The following is a 22279-nucleotide window of genomic DNA, read 5'->3' as shown; positions in this document are numbered from 1 at the left end:
AGTGTTTTCTTTGTTAAAGTGACAGATTAGCAGGTAACATAACTACTTTAAAAGCAGTTGGGAAATTCAACAGATCCCAGTGTGTGTAAGTGGAGAGTACCTTCATTGCCCAGATTTGGCTTCTGAAGAGCACATCCACATGTCCCAGTTGGTCCGGCTTGGAGACATTACCCTTATTTGTGTTGGTGTAAATTATTAATGGGTCTCCTGTAGTTGGCAGAATGATGGCCTCCTCAAAATGTTCACACCCTAATCCCTGGAAGCTGTGAATATGTTACCTTACATGGTAAAAGGAACTCTGCAGATGTGATTAAGTTACGCATTGCATTTTGAGATGGTGAGATTATCCTGGGTTATCTGGGTGGGCCCAATGTAATCACATGAGTCCTTACAAGGGAAGCAGGAATGGCAGTCAGATTTGAAGATGCTCTACTGCTGGCTTTGAAGATGGAAGAAGGGGCCACGAGCCAAGGAAGCAAGCAGCCTCCAGAAGCTGGAAAGGGCAAGGAAACAGTTTCTCCCCTAGAGCCTCCAGAAGCCACCAAGCTCTGCTAACACTTGATTTTAACCAAGTGAGACTTCCGATCTCCAATACCCTAAGGTAATAAATCTGTGTTGTTTTTAACTATTAAGTACATGGTAATTTGTTACAGTAGCCACAGGAAACCCATACCCTTTCAATTTCAAAAGTGTCCTTGTGTTCAATAAACAAGGGGATAGAGTTCATAACTGGTCAAGCTTTGACCTTGAAAAGCCAACACACCATCAACTTGAAAACTTCCTATCTGAATCTCTTCCTGGGCTTGGTTTTAAGGGGTCTCTGAGGCCCAGTAAAGCTCATCTCCTGTAATTTCCATGGATTGCTATAGATTTACTGTTCTGGATTCAATAGTGTTGTTAGGTACTAAAGAACAGAAATATACGACCACTTCTCAAAAGTCTTGTAAAACTAGAGTTTGCAAGAGCACTATACCACGTAGATAGTCCACTTCAGAATTAGGTCTTTTGCTTCCCTGGGATGTGGGGCTTTATTGCTCAGTCAGCACAAGAGGTAGAGAAGCTGCAGACAGTGGACTGATGGGTGGGGAAAGGAATGGATTTTTTCCAAGGACGGAAGGTGAGAAAAAGCAAATAATCAATGTTGGGCAGGAGAGCTTCATTTAATCATTTAGTTCTGCCTGAGTAAGCAACATCTGTGAGCAAACAGCCCTTCTCTCTCGACTTGTAGATATTTATAACCAGACCAGAAGGTTGTTTAAAGACATCATGATTAGGTGAAAGGTAAACTCTGACTGCAGACTGTAGTAAAACCAAATAAGATCAGGTCACGGGTTAATCGTCAGTACTGAAGTGTGAGTCCCCTCTCCGTTATCCCTCTCACATTCTTGCCCAGCTTCCTCCAGTGAGGGGAACCCCCAAGACAGTCTAGTCCACTTTCGGATGACTAATTGCTAACAAGGTTTCCTTCTATTTCACTATAATCTTATAACCTTCACCCTTTGGTCCTAGTGCCACCTGCTTGCAGCCACATAAATTGCCTGAACCAATGACTCAATTCTGGCTGCACACTAGGGTCAACCGGGGAGTCTTTAAAAATCTAATGCCCAGGGCTTCCCTGGTGGCGCAGTGGTTGAGAGTCCACCTGCCGATGCAGGGGACACGGGTTCGTGCCCCGGTCCGGGAAGATCCCACATGCCGCAGAGCGGCTGGGCCCGTGAGCTATGGCCACTGAGCCTGCGCGTCCGGAGCCTGTGCTCCGCAAAGACAAGGAAATATATACATGCTAAGTTTATTTAGTTATTAATTTTTTAAAGATTTTTTTTTGATGTGGACCATTTTTAAAGTCTTCATTGAATTTGTTACAATATTGCTTCTGTTTTATGTTTTGGTTTTTCGGCTGTGAGGCATGTGGGATCTTAGCTTCCTGACCAGGGATCGAACCCACACCCCCTTCATTGGAAGGCGAAGTCTTAACCACTGGACAGCCAGGGAAGTCCCTACATGCTAAGTTTAAATAAAGCATGTAACAAAGCAGTATGCATGGTGTAATTAAATTTTAAAATATATATGAACTGCAAATATGTGCACTACAAAAGTAATATGCCCTGTAAATGGTACTAATGTATAACAATAATTATCTGTATTTTCTGACTTTCTCACAACTGATATGTATTTCTTTGCAACAAAAGATAACAGGTCACTCAAGAAAACATTTTGGAAGTTTCTTATAAAACTAAACATGCTACAACCATAAGCCCAGCAATTGTACTCTTGGTTGTTTATTTCAGAGAAATGAAAAATCTGTTCACACAAGAACGTGTACATGAATGTTCATGACAGTTTTACATGTAATAGGCTCAAACAGAAACAACCCAGAGTCCTTCACTGAGTGCGTGGTTAAATAAATCGTGGTACATCCATACTGTGGAATAGTACTCAGCAATAAAAAAGGAGCTACTAATATATAAAACAATATGGATGAATCTCCAGAGAATTACGCTGAGAAACTATGCTGTGAAAAATGTCGATCCCAAAAGGTTACATACTGTATAATTCCATTTACGTGGAAGTGACAAATTTAGAGAAATGGAGAATAAATTAGTGGTTTCAAGGGGTTAAGGAGGTGGGTGAGAGACAAGTAAGCCTGGCTATAAAAAGGCAACAAGAACAACCCATGTAGGGATGGAAATATTCTGCATGTTAACTGTGTCGATGTTAAAATCCTGATATTATACCACAGGTTTGCAAGACGTCACCAATGGGGGAAACTAAGTAAAGGGTAAATGGGAACTCTGTATATTTCTTAAAACTGCATATGTAGCTACAATTATCTTGAAAGTTTGATTTAAAGAAAGACAATAGGAATCAATTTTAACTAGAGAAAACACCTATTGTGTTTTCTTACCTTAAGGAAATTTATCTGTTAAATGGTAACAGTGAAAAGCATTGCTTGAACAGTGAAATGTATAGCGAAAAGCATTGCTTTAAGAATTAAAAAACATCTATGACACCTCCAAATAGGTGAGTACAGGAATGTAATTTTCGGATAACACAGGTTCCCTTCTGATGGCACGATGACAGGGTACTACACGGTTTCCTCCTCCCCAAAGTTACTTATCCTAAGTTAGCAGTAACATACAAATGATGAGAGAAGAAGATGAATTTGGGAGAATTAGAATTTACCTGGTTCCTCAGCCTTCCCAGTTTCTGATGCTTGTTTATGTAGAGAGCCCCAGGTCTAACCAAAAGTCAATGGAAGTATGAGGAGTGACAGACTCAAATATGAACGAGCACTGCAGGGACCCCTTTTCAGGTATTTGTTCTCAAATTCAGAGAACATCAGCCTCATGGAGGAGCAGACTCCCCCAGGTGCATCCCCAGATGCTGATTCTGTGGCTCAGGGGTGTGGCCCGGGAATCTGCATTTTTAGCAAGTACCCCTGGTGAAAGCAGACTTTCCAGAACACTGCTATGGAGGATGCCGAGAGCCGAACTGGATCCGGACTGCCCAAGAAGTGACCGTAGTCCTTCATCAAAACCATAGGTTTCAGTCATCTTTCCTCAAGGACAATTAAAGGGATTCTTCTAGTTGGACCTTACAAAGACAATTACAGGAGGAAGTGCTGAGAACAGAACTCATCCACAACAGATGCGGATGCTTAGCTGTAGAGGAGAGACAGAAAAATGCAGCTACTGTGCTATACGGATGAGACCCCGGCTGAGCAGTCCCCAGGGCTCTGGAAAAGAATCGGGTGTGTTTGGAGGGGGATTCTGAGGGAAGGTGGTCCTCCTAACACTGGTGGGGAGCAATGGGGGGAACACGCTGAGACTTTACTTTTCACCCTTATGAGGACCAGGGTGCACTCAGGAAACAGATTGTACCAACTAGACAAAACAAATTACCAACAATGTACAACTGCTGTCCAGCAATAGACAATTTCTTTCAGCTGCCATTTTTGCCACCACGCTTGGCAGAAGTTTCCACGTAAAACAGGGACTCAGCATTTTACCCCTATCTGCTGCCACAGTTGCTTTCGTCACCTCTCATCTCCCAGGTCTGTTTCTGGTCCTCCCAGCTGCCAACCTCGTTGGCGACCTCTTTTCCGCCCGTGTCTGCTCTTCTCGGTCTGTTTCTTGGCTATGATTCTGGCTTAGCACAGTAATATTTCTGACCATTCACTTCTGCCACTTGGCCTCTGCTCATCATCTCAAGTACTTACTCCCTCCAGCTCAGCACTTCTCCGGGAACCTCCAAACCCAGTGTGACCTGGTGGAACATGCCCTGCCCACAAAGATGCCCTATCAACTGGCCACATCCGTGAGATGATGACATTACCTGTAATACTGCTGGTGAAGCACTTGGCTAGAAGTGGCCCAGAGCAGCGCCTCTGTTCTTCTGTCTCTTCTTCTTTGGCCTGTCCTAATTCGGTCTTATCTGTTTGGGTATCCTTTACTTGTCCTTTTTCACACTGACCTTTTTCATAGTCCCCACTGACCCTTATCTTATAGGACTAGTTAAGGAATGGCAAGCGGGTCTCTTCTCACATACCAACTCTAGTCAATTGTTGATGAATCAGTGAGTGCAGTGTTTAAAAAACAGCCTCTCATAGCACACCTCAGTGGGCCATAACCAATGTCATGCCTGCCTTGGGTGAGGATGTGGGTAGAGTCTTACACTTGAAGAGATTGCCATCTTTGTACTGAATAGTTTCTTCTTTAGGGCTGATATAATAAAAACTATTTTGAATACATTAGCATTTTCCATTCACATTTGCTATAAAAATCCATGCAAAACAGAAACTGCAGGAACTGTGTCTTTTCTCCAATGAGAATACACTCTTCTGGTGCCTTTGGCAGAAACCATTCGGCAGTTATAGCTTGAGAATTGTACAAGTCTCCCTAGCTTTTGGCTGGAAAAAGAGTAGCTTCTGGGGTGAATGATGTCAGAAAAACTGTCCCCCATTATTTGAAAGCCTTTCCCTCTAGAGCTGTTTCTTATCTTTCACTATCAAATGTCTGTAGTGACTAGTCTCTTATGACAAAATGTTGCTTCAGTCTTATAGTTGGAATGTGAATACCCAGGTCATGGGGGTTAGCACACAGAGGTACATTCCTGCTTCTCAATGCAAAATCACAGAATTGGGACAATTCCACAGCAGAGTATTCCTACCTATATGCATTCCTTCCTACAAAGTATCATCTTCAGAAAGGAGCACTGACTCCACTTACCTTGTAGTGGAAGAGAAACAATCCACAGAACAAGCTGTATAGATCTGCGGTGAGCAGGGAGAGGTTGACCGAAGTGGCGCTGGTTTTCTTTATGACCACTGGCATGAAGCTGTAGAGACCAAACATGCAGGCACTAAAGCCAACGTACAGCAGTCCTGATGGGGAGAGGAAAGAGAGGCGACGTCACAGCCTCCTCCAGGGCCTCTGTGGATCCACAGTGGGTGAAGGAAGGGGAATGGTGCCCCGACTTATCTTTCACTCTATTAACGGATGTTTATTATTGGGTAATACATAGCTAAAACATAAAATAAAAAGTGAAAATCTGCACGTGGAACAAAAACCACATGCTTCTCACACATATATGATGTTTTGCTTCTTCCGGGAAGGAGTACCTCTTAGTGGCTACAGTCAGAACATAGGGTCAGGTTTTCTAAATTCTATTTCTGGTTGCACTGTAAGTAGTTTCTAGTACCCATGTCTTTTAAAACTTTTTTCATTTCTTTTTTATTTGCAACATAGGAACAAAACTACTTGGTGTCATGTATTGCTCACAACGGTGAATAACTACACAGTCCTTAAAATGGAAGGGCTTACATGACAAAGAGATGTGCACTAAGTCCGAGTACTGCACTGAAGTCCTAACTGTGTGACCTTGGGCAAATCACTTCATTGCTTTGACACAAGATGATCTGTCAGTTTCTTCCAGATTTGTGAATCCTGCTCAGCCCTACCACCAACACCAGAGTCCTATTCCACCATCACTCTTCCTAGCATACCGTGGGCTCTCACATGCAGGCTCTGCTGTTTTAGAAATAGATAGGTAAATGCTTTGTAGACCATCAAAGAACAAAGTTTTGCAAAACAGAAAGATAAAAAAGAAGAAAAAAATGCCCTTAAAATGCTATGTGATCAGTCCCTCATCCTCTGAAATTCTCTCTCTCTCTCTCATTATAACGAGATACACAATTGTTAATACTAATTCCATAAGTACATAATTTTGTTGAGTCCCAAACAGAAGATTATGGCTAAATCTAGAGTTTGGTTCATCACTTCCTAGATGTTGATGCAACACAAATGTAGAAAAATTATGCTCATTTCTCTACCTTGAAAGAATAAGGCATAGAATAAGCATAAGTAACACGATTCAGTGGATCTCTGGGCATTTTTTTTTTTTTTTTTTTTTTTTTTTTGCGGTACGCGGGCCTCTCACTGTTGTGGCCTCTCCCGTTGCGGAGCACAGGCTCCGGACACAGAGGCTCAGCGGCCATGGCTCACGGGCCCAGCCCCTCCGCGGCATGTGGGATCTTCCTGGACGGGGGCACGAACCCGTGTCCCCTGCATCGGCAGGCGGACTCTCAACCACTGCGCCACCAGGGAAGCCCTGGGCATTTTTATGTAATAAAATATCCAACATTTCCAAAGGAACCTTGATTACATGTGTCTGCTTTAGGCTGTGGGCAGATTACTTCTCTTGAGTCCTATGAATTTTGGAGGGTTTGGTAGGTACTAGACATCCAGTCCCTGTGACTGAGAAGAATAGGGATCCCTCCATAGAGAAATTTGGTTTTCCCGTATGAAAAGCATTTCAGGGCATGAATCATTATTCTATATGTTTCTGATATTTAAGGAAAGTTTAAGGAAAGCCATGCCAAGTCTATATAAGAATTTTATTTTGAACACTAAGTAAGCAAACTCAGTACAACAGCCCCCTCTAGTGTGGTGGAAATGCCCTAAGAGGAAACTGGAATAATCACTTTTCTCGTTCAGTAAATTATACAAGTCCTCTCGTGGATATTCTATCATAGTAATGTCAGATGGCTTTTGGCTCTCCATCAAAGTTTTAATTCTCTAAAAATGTTCAATTTTCCTGTACTTGGGTTTCATGCTACTTATAATTCATTTTCCTTTAAACCAAGTTACTAAAAATGCAATATTAAATAACCTATGATTAATACATGAAAAGACATAAAAATTAATTCAGTATTCCTTTAAGGAATCTGAGATGAACAGACTAGGGATAAAATATATCCTAAATTAATCCACTAAAAGTAATCAAACTTGACCAGAACATAGTCCAGGAACCAGAGCCTTAAATTTGTTTTTTTTTTTTCAATTATATGTGACTGGGCTAGGAAGTTCCACAATCCTACCCTCCCATCACCTTACCTAGCACACTATGGACTCTCACATGTGAGAGCTGATGTTTTATATTCACTCAATTATTCACCCATGTATTCACTGAGTACCTACTATGCTCTAGGGACTCTGCTATGGGTTAGCAATACAATGGAAAACAGGACAGACAGGAAGCTTAGAGTTGGTATTAGCACTATGAAGGAAGAAAAGGGTTGCTATGAGGAATGACGGCGGGCTTGCTTTAGGAGGGGTGGAGGTGGCACTCACCTTGAATGCTGAAGGACTAAAGGAGGTTGCCAGGGGAAAAATAATTTAGGCAGGAGGACCTACAAAGGAAAAGACCCTGATGGGTTCCAGGAGCTGCCAGAGGCCAGAATATCTGAGCAGGATGAACAGAGTGAGGCAGTGATAAGAGAGGAGGTTGGAAAATTAGGCAGGGGCTGGATTACACGGGGCTTTGTAGGTCTTAGAAAGAAATCGATCTTATTCTAGTTGTAATGGGAAGCCACTGAGGAGTTTATAGCAGGTGGCTACCATCTGATCTACATTTCTAAAAGATGACTTTGGTTACTATTTAGGAGAAAAGCACGGAGGAGACCAGTGAGGAGTGCAGGGTCTCAGTCCAGGCAAGAGATGCTGGTGGCTTTGCTGGGAGTGGCAGTGGAGATGAAGGGAAGTGGCTGGTCTGTGAAGACTCAACACGCCCTGCTGGTAGACTGGATGTGGGTAGTGAGGAAAAGGACAGCGTCAAAGACACCTATGGGTTCACATGGGCTCTGGCTAATTTAGAAACTGGGTGAATCAAGATGCCATTTACTGGGCTTCTCTGGTGGTGCAGTGACTGAGAGTCCGCCTGCTGATGCAGGGGACGCGGAAAAGCTCTATTTTGAACACGTTAGGTGTTAGATGCTTACGCATCATCCAAAAGAATCTGTCCAGCAGCGAGTGGATATACAATTGGCAGCTCAGAGAAGAGGTGTGACTTTACAAGCAAATTGGTGAGCCAAGGGGTGTAAGAAAATAGATACGCAGCAGAGTTTCACTCTACTCATCAGGCTACCTTGAGATGCTCCAAGCTTAACCACTCTAGACCTGTTCTTAAAAACTGCAGAAATTAAATTTAGAGGGATAGGAGTGAAATATATACACCATCATAGTTAATCACTTTGCTGGGTCAACCAATGTTTTTGTGTGTGAATATCCTGTTTTGTGAGCAAAGCATGGTCAGCCAAATGAACACATGATGAAGTGGAGAGTGGGAATGCAGTATCGCTGCAATTTACTGATTTGTCGTTCTTAGATGGACATTAGCTAGTTAATGGATGTAAGTGATGCATCTGAAGGCCCAACTTGCTGTGCATGTGGGGTTTTCAAACAATCTACTGACATGATCCAACGAACGGACTGAATTACTTTTTGACTGACAACCACATGACGGGTGCAATAACTACATTTACAAAGTATATGTATAACCATTTCTTCTTTGAAATGTTTTCCCTCTCACTAAAGACAGAATTTGGTAGCTCTTGTCCTCACGTACTAAAGAGATTTAAGCTAAAGAAATTGGAAAGAATCCTACCAGCTAATACTGATGGAGCACTTGCTACGTGTCATGTACTTTATGTCCATTAGTTAATCTCCACAACAGTGTAATGCCATTGCTGCCATTGCTATCCTCTTTACCCACGTGAGGAAATCGGCTTATAGTGTATCAGTCAAAAAACACAGTCCATACCATGTTCAAAAGAGGAAATATAATATGCGGCACAAGTTAAAAAGGTGTTTGAACGGGTGATGGGGAAACAGGGATGGTGAGGCAACCCAGACATTAGCAATAGCGGTCAATTATTCACACCCCTGGAGCCAGAGGGATCCAGGGAGGAGGCCATGTTACCAGAGGTCAGAAGTCAGGGAAGCCCAGCAGAGGAATAATCAGAGGACACTCAGTCATTTCTAGAGACCTGACCTAAAAGAAGGAGACACACCGTGGTTCCTTTCTTCCTCCCACCCTCCAGTCCCCTTCTACTGCTTCCCATTGGCCAAATCTAACTGAAAGCCAGTTACCAAAGCAGCTGGGAAGCATTGTTTATTTTGCATGAGTCAGCTGTCAGCCTCTGCAATGCAGAGCAGAGTAACGGTAAGAAACAGATCTGTGAGCAAACAGGCAGAAGACAAGCTTATAGAGGTTGAGTAGCTTGCCCTCAGGTCACTCAGGCTGCCTGAATTTAAATTCTGAGCACATACTACTAACTTATGTTGTCTAATTATTATGAAGAGAAATGGGGCTTGGATGAGGCATCCTATTTGACGGTAATGAGCATCTCATTTTATATATGATATATACACAACACATCATATATACATGATACATCATGTGATATGTGCTATATATGCTTATATATGATGGATGTATATAGTACGTGTCTGTGTATGCTGCATATATTCTATCTCATCACTTTCTTTGGGATCCCACTGGTGTCACTGGTGTTCTTTTACTTCCCTTTGACTAGACTAGATTTTTAAAACATTATTTTTAATTCTTAAAAATAAAGGCAAGGTAAGATGGTTTCTCAGGACATATGCACTAAGGCACCAGGATGGGGGGATGACTCAGAGCGCAAATTAGTCCCACCACAGGCAGCCGTGAGCCCAGAGAAGCAGCCTCCGTTCCCCAGGCCTCCAGTTCGGCATCGGTAAAAAGAAAGGCTGTATTCGTAATGATCTTTAAGGTCTTTCCTGCTCTGTGGTCTCATTACTGCATCTTCAGGGAAAGGTCAAATCTCTTGTTTTGGCCTCTAGGACAAAACCAAAATCAAAACCAAGGAAAGCATCGCCCACGGCAAGAAAAGTGAGGCCCCAGCACACCACGGACTGGCGTTGGCTGACCCCACGCACACTTTTCCTTTCTCTGACACTGGACTTGCACGTCAACTAACACTTGTTCACATGTCCTTCAACACAATATGGCAAAATTGGATAAAGGGAATGCTTAAGCTAGTTATTAGATTTCTGTCTAATCTGTCCACCTGCTCCACAGGAGGACATTTTAGCTCTGTTAGGTCCTACATTTCACTTGAGTTTCATGATTACATAACCAGACCCAGTCGTTCTGTTCAGTAGAGTAAAACAAAGATATAAAAACAAACAGCATCAATAAATGAATGTTATCTTCTTGCTTTTAACTACTCTTTGCATCTTGCAATTGGCCAATATTATTAGAAAATAACAGAATCTGTTAAAAAAAATGCTTTCCAAATCCAGAAGATATGAAACACGTTTATCACCCCACTTGCTCCATTGAAAAAAAATCTTTTTACTTTGATAAAATGGCAACCATAGGAGCTGTCCAAGAGACTATATGATGGGGATTACTGATGTGGAGAGAGGGAAGGGAGAGAAACGCATCGACAGATACTGGGAGACATAGTCTTGGATTTTGGTCTCTTAACTAAGACGCTAGGAGCGCTCCACCAGGACACAGTGATCAGAGCTTGGGTGATTTCCCATGGAGCATGGGGAGGCCTTGATGGGAGGCTGATCCCCTTGATGTCTCCTTGCCTCTAGGGTCCATGAGTTCCAGTAGCTGCTATACCATCTCCGGTTTCCCAGAAAGAAAGGGCAACGCCAAGCCTAAGCCTCCTGCCCTGTCTCCACCGCTTCCCTTTTGTCTATATTTTTGTAAGATGAGAAAGGGCAGGACAGCCCGTCTCCTTTGCTTGTCATTCATCTGCTCACTTAATAAACATTTATTCACTGAATTTTATGTGCCTAGAACTGAACCAAGCAGTAGAACATTGTAGTAGGTCAGGATGAGGTAGGAGGACAAAGATGGCCATGGTGTAAAAACACTCAGCCCATACCCGTGCTTCGGAAAGAAAAGATGAAGATTTGGTTCCTTTTATAGACCATCTGAGCCTCATTTCCAGTCAGAAATTAAACGAATGGTTTTATGATGCGTTCCCTTCATCATCTTGGACCACAGGAGATTGACATTTTAATGGCAATACGAGGGCTCAGAATAAAACTACATTTTGATGACATATTCAACTAACGCTGAATTATAACAGAACCTTGGTGGACATGCACGTGACATCCACATAATTAGGGGACAAATTATTTTTTATTAGTGCTACTACTATTAATATAAAATTAATTTATACTCATGGACCACTGCATGTGAAGTGTTACCAAGCACAGGTAACATCCTGGCTCTGAGAATCACAAAGGCCAATGCAGTTGTAACCTGCAGCTGGCTTCCTTTCCCAGCTGCCTTCCTCTCCTCCCTACAATCCCTTCCTTCTATTGATTTCCATTTAATTGTATCAACTCGGGAGAAATTAAACGCAGGACTCTGTGACAGACACAAGGGCTGGGGAGCCCTTGAAGTCACTAGAGATAACCCCAGGGGCAGTTGTGCATAATTCTGTAGCACCCGGTGTGCCTTCAGGGGCAATTCTGTCAGCAGCAAGTCAACCCTGGATGCTTCAGGGTCAAGGGTAGGTAAAGTGGTGCAGGGAGCTTTATGTCACTGTTGTCCTTGTTCGGAGAAGCAGAATTTGACTGAAGCTGTCAGTTCCATGAAAGCTCATATGAGCTGGAGATGGCTCAAACGGCCAGCGTCAGAGTGGGGAATCACCCGTATTTTCACCCGGGCACACACTTCCCAAGCATACCCATAAGCCAGGCTCTGTGCTCACTGCTGGGACCCAGGCGTCTTGGTATAGACACTGAGGGGATTTCAGGGCTGAGGGTAGGTCAGTCCCATCTAGGGCCGGCTGAGTGATCATTATTAGAGCATCACCTGGGATCTTAAATCCTTGTCCTAAATGTTCTTTTAGAGAAAAGTGACTTTAGAAACAGGTGGCATCTAGATGCCCTGGCTGACTATTAAGTAGCTCAAAGTCTGTCTGGTATTTTCCACCAAGTCCAGATCAATTAACCACGTCTTTTGTACAAACTGCTCCCTTCTGAAAAGGTTTTTATGGGTTCAGAATGCCCATTACCTTGTTTTCTTTTGTGCCTTTTTGTTAAGTTCAGTTTTTTTCCTTTACTAAAGTGCCACTTTTTAATGATCACGTCAGTTTGGTGTTTCTCAGCTGGAGCAAATTGCTGTTATTTGTGTCCCACCACTGCCTCGGGGCATTTTTTCTTTCCAGTTGGTCTTTAACCTAATAACATACTTCTGTGTCTACCCTAATGGCATCTTGGTGATGATAATGGGCAGAGGCTTAATTAAGAAACATTATGAATCATACAGTTCAGTCTCTTCTAGTGTGTACGAATCCCTAAAGTGACAAGGGGGTTTCCTTTTCTTTTGTCCCTTGCAGTCTAAGTCCTTCCCTTGTTTGTGCCTCACCGCCACCAACGTCACTCTCCATACGTTATTTCTCAGGTTTACTAAAAACAGCATCTTAGGTGAGCAAAGCCCTTACCTATTTGCCAATCCCAGGGCACCTTCAACAGCTCCTTGTGCTCCATTATAGCTCTGCGAATTGAAAGAAAGCACACCTGATAAGCAACGCCTCCTACTTCTTTTTTCACTTACCAGATTTATACAAATCATGAAGCAATCAATTGAATTTCAAAAATTACTCTGGATCACGCAGAGGCAAGTCTCATTAGGCAGCCCAGCCCAAGGTTTATCCCTGCAGGACCTTGTTTGGTGAGTGAGCCAGTGGGCATGGTGGAGCACAGACCCTCCGCAGTCCTTCTCACCCAGTCTGCCTCTAGCCTTTGCTTCTTCTTGTTTAGATGCTTTCTCAAAAGTCTATGGCGAGGTTGCAGGTTTAATCAGTTTTCTGATTGAGCACTCTTCAGGGCAGTGGTTCTTAAACTTAAATGTATAAAACCGCCACCTGCAGAGCACGTTAAAACAGTTTCCTGGGCTTCCCAGGTGGCGCAGTGGTTGGGAGTCCGCCTGCCGATTCAGGGGACACGGGTTCGTGCCCCGGTCCGGGAAGATCCCACATGCCGCGGAGCGGCTGGACCCGTGAGCCATGGCCGCTGAGCCTGCGCGTCCGGAGCCTGTGCTCCGCAACGGGAGAGGCTGGCGTACCACAAAAAAAAAAAACCCAAAAAAACAAACAGTTTCCTGGGCCCCATCCCTTGAAAGTCTGATTCAGTAGATCTGGGTGGGGCTCACGGATGTGTGTTTCTGACAAGTTTTCATGCAGTGCCAGCGCTGTTGGTCAGAGAACTACACGCTGAGAACCACTGTTCTGGAAGAGGGCCAGGAGGGGAGGGGGCACGGCTCCACCGGTGTCCCTCTGGTTTCAGCGTGCCCTCAAGGTATCCCGTTGGCCAAACACACTCATATGCCACTTCCACTATTTTGGCAGCAGTGTTTCTGAAGGGCTCTGTCGGCTCTAATGGCCTACAGCTGAAGCGGATGAGTGCTAGATCTCTGAAGATATTTTTTTGGATCCAAGAATAATAATCCATAAAATGAGCCATCCATCTACGAAACGCTGGTTAGGAACAGTTGAACTAGGCTATTTCTTTTCCTCTTACAAGCTGACGCACCAAACTTAGGAACTTTAAAATGCCAGCATGCTTTCAAAATGAACCAAAAATAAATCTTTCTTAGAGAGTCTTCCCATGTCCTTGCCTTGTTTGCTACGGACTTTTTTCACCTGTATCTCAGGATACCGAAGTTTGGAGGATTCTTGGAAACAGCCTATTTGCAAAACCAGTTTAAAGTGATACCAAAATAGCTTCCATAAATAATTTCAGACACTGCCCCAGGACAAAGAACTTACTTTGTAGCAAGTGATTTGGTGAAATCAGAATTACTTGCTTTGCAGAGAGGGATTTGCTGAAATTAGACTGGAGGTTACACTATCCTTCTTTATCTCTTACATGAAACTGAAATCCACGGCCTTTATTGATGGAAAATTATGCTTTGTTTGACATTTATTCTTGCAACAACTTCTGAGGCCTAGTCAGTGATGACTTATATGTTCCAATGCCAGAATTATTGCAAAATTGTTGTTTCTGACTTTTTGATGCTTAGTGAATGCCTGTGTTATATCTTCACTCATTTAAGGAAAATGGAAACACTACATTTCTAAGAGATGAATTTGTTTTTTGTTTTTGTTTGGTTTTTTTTTTTGGCCGTGTGCACTGCTTGTGGGATCTTAGTTCTCCTATCAGGGATTGAACCCAAGCCATGGCAGTGAAAGTGCTGAGTCCTAACCACTGGGATGCCAGGGAATTCCCTAAGAGATGAATTTGAAATATGGTTCACTTGTGCAAATCCATGGGCAATAAAAGAAAAAGATTTATAAAAGGAAAATTTAAACTATGAGTTTTCTAGTGGTGGTTACTAGTAAGACTAGTTTACTGGTTGTCAGTAGTAAACAGAATGCCCCTTTTTGGAAGTGCATCAAATCATGGCATTTACACTTAGTTTGTCTGTTTCTTTAAGTAAAACCTCCTTGGCTGGTTTGGGAGAATCAATGTACTTCTCATGTATTCTTGTAAATTATCTTCAAAGTCCATTAAATACATCCATTAAAAATTCATTTAGTTTGGAAGAAATTTACTCATAAAGATATTGAGTTTTTCAGATTTCATGTGGGAGGTTGGTGACAGGTTTCTACCTTTGATTTTTGTAAAATAAAGCAAACAACCATACCCCAAATGAAAAAATAATTGTAAGAATAAGCTCTAAGAGTATCGACTGCCTGAATTTCTAATTTTTACTCACAACTGAATTCCACTGAAAAATGCCCCGAAGAGTCCAATCATTCCCAGGAATTCCACTCGGCTCAGGGTTCGGATGATGTATTCTTCCCAGACGTTAGAGATACCGTAGAGTGTGGCTCCCCCTAAGACCAGAAGGTCCCCTACCAGCTTATTTTCCCCTAGGAACCAAAAAAAAAAAAAAAAAAGAGGAAGCTTTATTAAAATTTTCCTAACAAGAATTTGGCATTGGCAAAATCAGCTTCCTATGCCTATTCTTTTCTGACATTTTTATAGACGTTCTGTATTTTGCCAACTGAGATTTAGTAAAGTCCATTTGTGTGTGTTCCAGTTACGTTGTGATATAAAAAGGTTGCCTATGTCCGCAACAAGAAGTCTTCCCTAGCTAAGAAAGGGACCAGTTTCTTCTAGATTGTAACTTCTCCATGAAGCCCCATGTCTTCTGTCTGAGCGAAAGGGATTATGGGTTGAAAATTTCAACTCCCCTAAAGTAAGTAACATAAGGGTGAAAATATATGTAATTCATTATCACATTAGTATTTTTCTTCTTTCATAAAAATATCTATTTGTTCTAAATTCAATTTTGGTTTCTGTCCAATCTCATAAATTCTGTACCTAGCTATTTCCTATACTTAGGCCAACTCTTTCCACTCCAGGAAGTGTGAAGCTAGGGAAGGACAGTGGGAATCAGCAGCCGGTGGCCTCACGGTGGGCTTGTACCCAAGGAGCCTCCAGCTGTGTCCTGTGTAGTTGGCTCATGGGAACTCAGCAGACATGCAGCTCTGGGGCAGAAGAAGGCGGGATTGGGAGGGCTCTCTCTCCAGCGTGATTCTAAGGAAGAGACCCACTTTAGAGTAGCCTTGGATTTCCAGATTAACTGGGACAACCTAAAACTGCAGAGCCAGATGTTCACTGTACAGTTGGGAGCACTGCACATTCTCTAGGAAGAGGTTTCACATAAAAGAATCTGGGCTGGGCTTGGGGAGAGACCTCTTCACTAACGTCTCTGTGGTCGCCCCTGGAGACACATTTACTCTAATTAGTGTCACTTTTTCTAAGACAGCTTCCCACTGCTGGTAAGAATCAGAAAGAGAAAAGAAACCCTGAAAGGCAGGAGAGCTTGCTGGAGTTCAAGGGAATGGAGCTGAGAGTCTGGAACTGCGAGGTCTGGGAACCCTCCCGGGGCTCATGGGGAGTGGGTGGCCCAAGAACATGAGGAGGCTCTGATAAGGAACCAGACCTCATGGCTGTGTCCCTGGGTGTGTCTTCCAGGGAAATGAAGGTTGCTGTTACAGAGCAACCTGATGAATCTTTTTTTATGTGTCAGCTAGAAAATCATGACAAAGCTTCTAATTTTAAGGAGTTCATTTGTGGAATAACCCATAAAGTAAAAAGTATCCATTACTAAGACTATAAAATTAGAATGAACATGATTCAGTCACTTTTCAATAAGGACCCATTTCAGAATCTTGTGATGACATGGGGTCATGATTATGAATATCAATTATTGTTGTATTAGTGAAGTGTGGAAGTGCTGCTCGATAGAATTCTTGGTTACATGACATTAATTTTATATGAATGGATTCAGGAAAGTTAAATTACAATAAACTATTTTAATAGAACTTAGGGAAACATCAGTCCATCTTTTAAAAGTCCTAAGAGGCCACACTGTTTCAATGAATAGTCTCAACAATATTTTTCAAACTCCGCATTTATATCATTATGGTCTATTCTGTTAAGCCTTTGACTATATGGAATCTACTTCCAATTTTCACCAATGCAGTGATAATTATTGTTAATAATGATACAATTTTGTGTAACTGCAAGTTTAGAAGTATTTCCTAAGTTATCGGTAACAAAGTGATTAAATATTACTTATTAAAATTTTACTAGTAAGTGTATTTATCAGTTTTTAAATCATTTGAAAGTGGGTACCTATACATATAGCATGTATGAAATCTTAGATGATTAAATATAGTTAAATTAACTAGGACATGATTTTATCCAACCATATTGTATAATGCAGTGTTTCATATAATATTTTGTACCTACAATTTGTATCTAGTTGACTGGAAATTACAACATATTACTCTATGTTTCGTGCCCTATTAATGCTATAGATATCTGACATGGTAGAGTCAATTTCTCTGAAAGTTCACGGGGAAAATTATATCTAGCAAGTGTGTCATTTACATATGATTGAAACCACAGTGAGTGATAATGATTTGCAAATTTGGGGCAAATGTACACATTTGAAGTTATAAGAAGTTCATTCAACCCAGTGCCTTCTTTCTCTCCTCTGAATTTCACACCATTGTCACTGCGTATGGCCCCCACTGCACTTTACTCCACGTCTATTATTTGTTAACTTGCCTGTCTTCCCCTTCCTGTTTTCTTATACAGTAGGGTTGAAGGGCCTACTGTGACTTACTTCGCTTTATATTCTCTGCGGTCCCTAGCACAGATCCTGGCACATTATAAGTTCTCAATAAGTGTTTAAATGAGTTGAGCCAATGGAACAGGTCTTAATACATCTCATGGTAAAGATTTTGAATGGTGACATCTTTCAATTTAGGTAGATATGGGTTCTAATCACATCTCTGTCACTTATTAGTTGTTAAACATTGGGCAAGCTATAGAGTCTTTCTGACTTGTGTTTTCTTAATTTAAAATGAGGTTATGGCGAGGATACCGTAAAATAGTGTTAATAGGATTTAAAAATGCAAAATAATGTAAAATGCTTAACATAGCGTCTGGCACTTATTAAGTGTTCAGGAAATGGTGGTTAAAAAAGAGTGAATCAATCATTCCCTTTGAATCACCACCTGTCTGTTTGGGTTGGCCATTTCTCATTTTGGATTGCTTCTTAGTTCTAAACAACCCAGTCATGACTGCTTTGCAAGAATTGGTTTTCCTTATTAGATTTTTGATGAAGTACTAGAAACACCATGTTTGGAGGGATACTTCTGTCTGTGTGGTTGTGGGAGGAGAAGAGGGAATATTATTTCAAATCATTACTTACCACTATTTCAAGAATAAATGGTGAATTATAGTATTCTAGAGTGTTGAAAGACTGCTAATGCAATTTATGAAAATGAACCCAACTCACTGAATATTTTTGAGTTTTAAATACGACCAACTGCTTTGTTTTCCTGGGACTCTCTTGGTTTTAGCACAGAAAGTCCCACTTCTGGGGAAACCCTTCCATTCTGGCCTATCTGGGACAGTCATTCACCCTAATTTACTGCAATTGAACAATGGTACCTTTCTTACATGAGTCACAATTATGGAAGAATAAGTATTAAGTGGTGTAGCAGAAAGATTTCACATCTAGGCCACACCATTTAGTACTGGTGTGTACTTGCACATGTTTCTTATCTTCCCTGAGCCTTGATTTCTTCAGCTGTAACAATGAGAAAATACTTTCTTTGCATAATTAGGAGGATTAAATGAGATGATGTACAGGAATGTGCCTGGCACCAATAAAATTGTCACTTTTAAAAATTATGTTTAATTATCTAATTCTGTGAAAATGTTTTCTCTCTTTTGAAATAAATATAAAATTACGTCTGGTAGTAAAGAAAATGTCATTATGGTTATCTAATATCTTTGATAAGTGAACTATAAGATGCAATAAATGTATTATGGTAGAAAGAAGATACTTTGAAGAGCAAGAAATACATTTTATGATAAGGATCTATTTTAATTGAGTTTTATCTTAATCTTATTATTTTCTTACCTCCCCTTTTATATCTATAAGTTTTCCAAGGAAAGTAGAAATGTCATGGAGAAATCTCTTTGGTCTTATTAAGTCATTTTTACACCCTCCAACCTCTATCATATTCTCAGGAGCCACTTTATTGCACGCCTTTCCCCCATGCATCAATAAATGCAGAGCTGGTCTCTCAGAGGAAACTTATAATGCTGGAGGAAGGTGGCAAAGAGGGAATGCACATATTAGTCCCACCAATTTTCACTGACAAACTTGGAAAAAGACATCTCCTTTCAGCTGAGCTCAAAGGCATGGGAGCACCTATAGTGGATGATTCGTTGTTCCTGAGACAAGCATAGAATTGGAATGTAAGTGTTTTTGTGTCTGTCCCACTTTGTAGACCATTCCACAGGCTCCAAGGCAGAGTCTCCACGGCTGATATCAAAAGTGCTTGAGGACAGAATTTTCAAAATCCTAAGCTAAGGAGAACTGTGGACTAAGCAATATAAAAGGGACTAAGTCGGTCATCTTTTCCTGTTACAGTGATGATGATTTAAATCGGGCTGAATGCCTGATTAAAGTTCTGGTGAGTGCCTGAAGGATTTTAGAAAAGTTCCGTCCCTGGCGAATTAATGCAATTGAACCAACTCTACGGTAAGAGTGGTAACAAACGGAACATTTTTGATAGGGATGCACACAAAGATTATATTGTCCTCAAAATCAGTGTGTTATTTTCTTTTTTCAGGACATTTTATAAGATAGCTTAAATTGCTGCCTAATTTAATATTTTTGTAGATGTAAAGCATGCCCAGTCATTATTTTGTAAAATGAGCCCTTGGATCCTAAATTTGGGCTGCTGTCAGAACATTATGCCATGTAGTTAGGCACCATCAGATGAGCATGGAAGGTACTCAACAGTGATAAAACTGAATTCTGTTAACACCGGTACTTCATATGTTACAACAGGAAAGATGCTGCGGGCCTTAAACAGATTCACACGGACAGATAAAACACCACTCCAGCATGTTTCAGCTGCCCTGCACTCTTTTTAAAAATGATCACTTTTGAAAGACTCCCAAATGGACTTAACTTTCTTTTTCTTAAATAGTACTAGTACCCCTTTCCTAACATTTCAATTGAAATCAAGAAAACATTTTTTACAGGATTAGTGAATACAACCTAGTGAAATAAATTCAAATTTGTTTAACATGTTGGGTGTAAATATTTAGATTTATAATGACAATTGTCTTCCTTGACTATGGATACAAAATGATGGCCAGGGTGAATGGCTAGAGTTCAGCAAAGCAAAATTTTCATAAATAAGCGTACATGTTGCTTAGTCTGTATTTACACAGTTCAAGCAAAGCTGAGTGTAATTAAATTATGACTTTATAACAACTGGGCATGTGGTATCAGACAAAAATATTGTCTAATTGGTCCAAAGAGATGATCTATATCGGGATCATGATGAGTATAGAGCAAAAACTAGCCTTTTCATGTAATATATATCAATATCCCATGGAACCACTATTTCATAGAACAGGATTTAGGTATTTTTAGTCCATCTGTTGTGGTGGGGACTGACTACGTTGTGTAGGCAGCACATGGAGAGGACAGAGGCTGTCTCTCTTTTGCTGTGTTGTATCTTCAGCTCCCAGCAATGTGGGAGAGGGAAGGAAGCCTGCCCAGGAGGTCAGGAGACTTGGGTTCTAGTCTCAGCTCTGTGACCTTGGGCAGCTCACTTGGCTTCCCTGTGTCTTGGAGTTTCTGTGTGTCAAATACAAAGGAGCCGAACAAGGTCCCTTTCAGTCATAAAGTTCTGTGGTGCAACTTAAAAATATAAATAACTTTCATTTCAGGTATTTCTTATGACCTAGTCTCAAAGAGAAATGCCCCAATTTTAACTTTTTATCTCTAATTCCCTAGAAGAAAAGGCAATTCCAAAACTACAAAAGAGTGGGTACTTTCTATCCTATTCCTGATGTTAACAAAGAACGTCATTTTTTTCTTGCCCCGAAACCTCTGTAACTCAAGGATTTTTGGTACATTTTAAAGAATTACAATGCTTTAAATGTGGTCCTCTGGAAAGCATTCTGGATTAGGGCTCCTCAGAAGATTCATAGCAATTTGATGAGTAAACCTTGAAGATTTGTAGGTCTACAAGATAATGACCTGTGACTGTTACCTAAAACTTCCCCACAAATACACCAACAAAAAACATGCATGAGGAGAACTGCACTTAGCTCTCCCTCATAAAATTATCGAGAATTCCTAATCCAGGCTCCAAAGTTTAAATATCCACTCTTAAGCCTGTATACCCGCCTTCACCCAGTAGTCTGAAAGCTCAGTCTTTCTCTGACGCGGGAGAGAAGGCGTTGGCGGGTGGGGTGTGGGGAAGGTCCCTGTGGCTCGGGAGTGGCCTGACCCACTGACACCGTCTCTAACCAGCTGGTCTGGATCAGGCAGCTTTGACCCCCAACACATCCTCCAAGTGGGTCCTGACTCTCAGCTTTAAACACCATCTGAATGTTTCTGAGTTCCTGTAGAATGGGCATGAAAGCTGTATTTTGCTTCCTTTGTTCACTAAAGAAACATGTATGAACACCTCCTATGTGCCACTGTCCTAGGTGTAGGGGAACAAACACGAGTTAAGACACAGACAGTAGGAAGCCCAGGTTCCTTGTTTCCACCATGAACCGTGAACATTCCACGTCTTGCCTTGGTCTCACCCACAGAGACAAGTAACCCGGTGAACACGGAGACTCACCTGCTCCCTGATGCCTTCCCACAAGCACATCTGCGCCCGCCATGCATCCCATTCCCAGGATGCAGACGATGATGCCGAGGAAATGCACAGCCTTGTACCGGATCAGCAGGAAGAACCAGGAGAGCAAAATCACAACCGGGATCACAAAACAGTCCAGGAGCTACAGGGAGGGAAGGAGGGAAGCAACAATAGGGAGTTCAGAGGGAAACTTTCCATATAATGGAAACTGTCAGAAAAATAAGTTTGCTCTGTAGAAAGGGCATTTCCCCTGGATCTGTGTTTTTGGGTCAACCCAAAATTGATGCAATTAAAACAACTCTGAAACAAATGCACATGAACTTTACTTAAACATCCCCCAGCTGTGAAGAGAAGGGGAGAAGGCGAATCAATAAGACAGGCTGGTGGTGAAGCTTCTCCTGCCCCTGTGGTGTCAGGGCAGCTTGGCATCCACCTTCCTCAGCACCCTGGCCGACTCCACAGGAACACTCAGATGTGGGGAGACTAGACGGAGCCGTTTTAGATGGTCCCAGCACTCTGGGAGTAGATCTGGGAATGGGAGGTGAGGGGGCAGAGGTCTTCTAATAGTTTATAAATTATTAGAATCTAGGCAAAAGTTGCACTTAATTTCTCCCAGAACTTTCTCCCCCCTACCAATAAAAGTTACTTTAATCTCTCTTTGAAATTTCACTCTTTATAGGAAAAAAACTGGTCTAAATGTAAATGCAAATATTA

At 41.7% G+C, this 22279-nt stretch overlaps 1 protein-coding gene across 1 annotated transcript in view; it reads right to left on the bottom strand.

The window, feature by feature from the left end:
- Nucleotides 1-22279, bottom strand: part of SLC35F1 (solute carrier family 35 member F1) — a 421767-nt gene that overhangs the window by 26928 nt on the left and 372560 nt on the right. The window contains exons 4-7 of the mRNA XM_033867657.2: nucleotides 21548-21707; nucleotides 15073-15229; nucleotides 12797-12849; nucleotides 5229-5383 (exon numbers count right to left, since the gene is read on the bottom strand). Of these exons, the coding sequence (XP_033723548.2) occupies nucleotides 5229-5383; nucleotides 12797-12849; nucleotides 15073-15229; nucleotides 21548-21707 (525 nt within the window). The remainder of the gene's footprint in view (nucleotides 1-5228; nucleotides 5384-12796; nucleotides 12850-15072; nucleotides 15230-21547; nucleotides 21708-22279) is intronic.

Source organism: Tursiops truncatus, chromosome 12, assembly GCF_011762595.2.
Source record: "Tursiops truncatus isolate mTurTru1 chromosome 12, mTurTru1.mat.Y, whole genome shotgun sequence".
NCBI classification, from domain to species: Eukaryota; Metazoa; Chordata; class Mammalia; order Artiodactyla; family Delphinidae; genus Tursiops; species Tursiops truncatus.
Note: the sequence above shows the minus strand (reverse complement) of the source record. Positions and strands in the feature narration are given on the sequence as shown.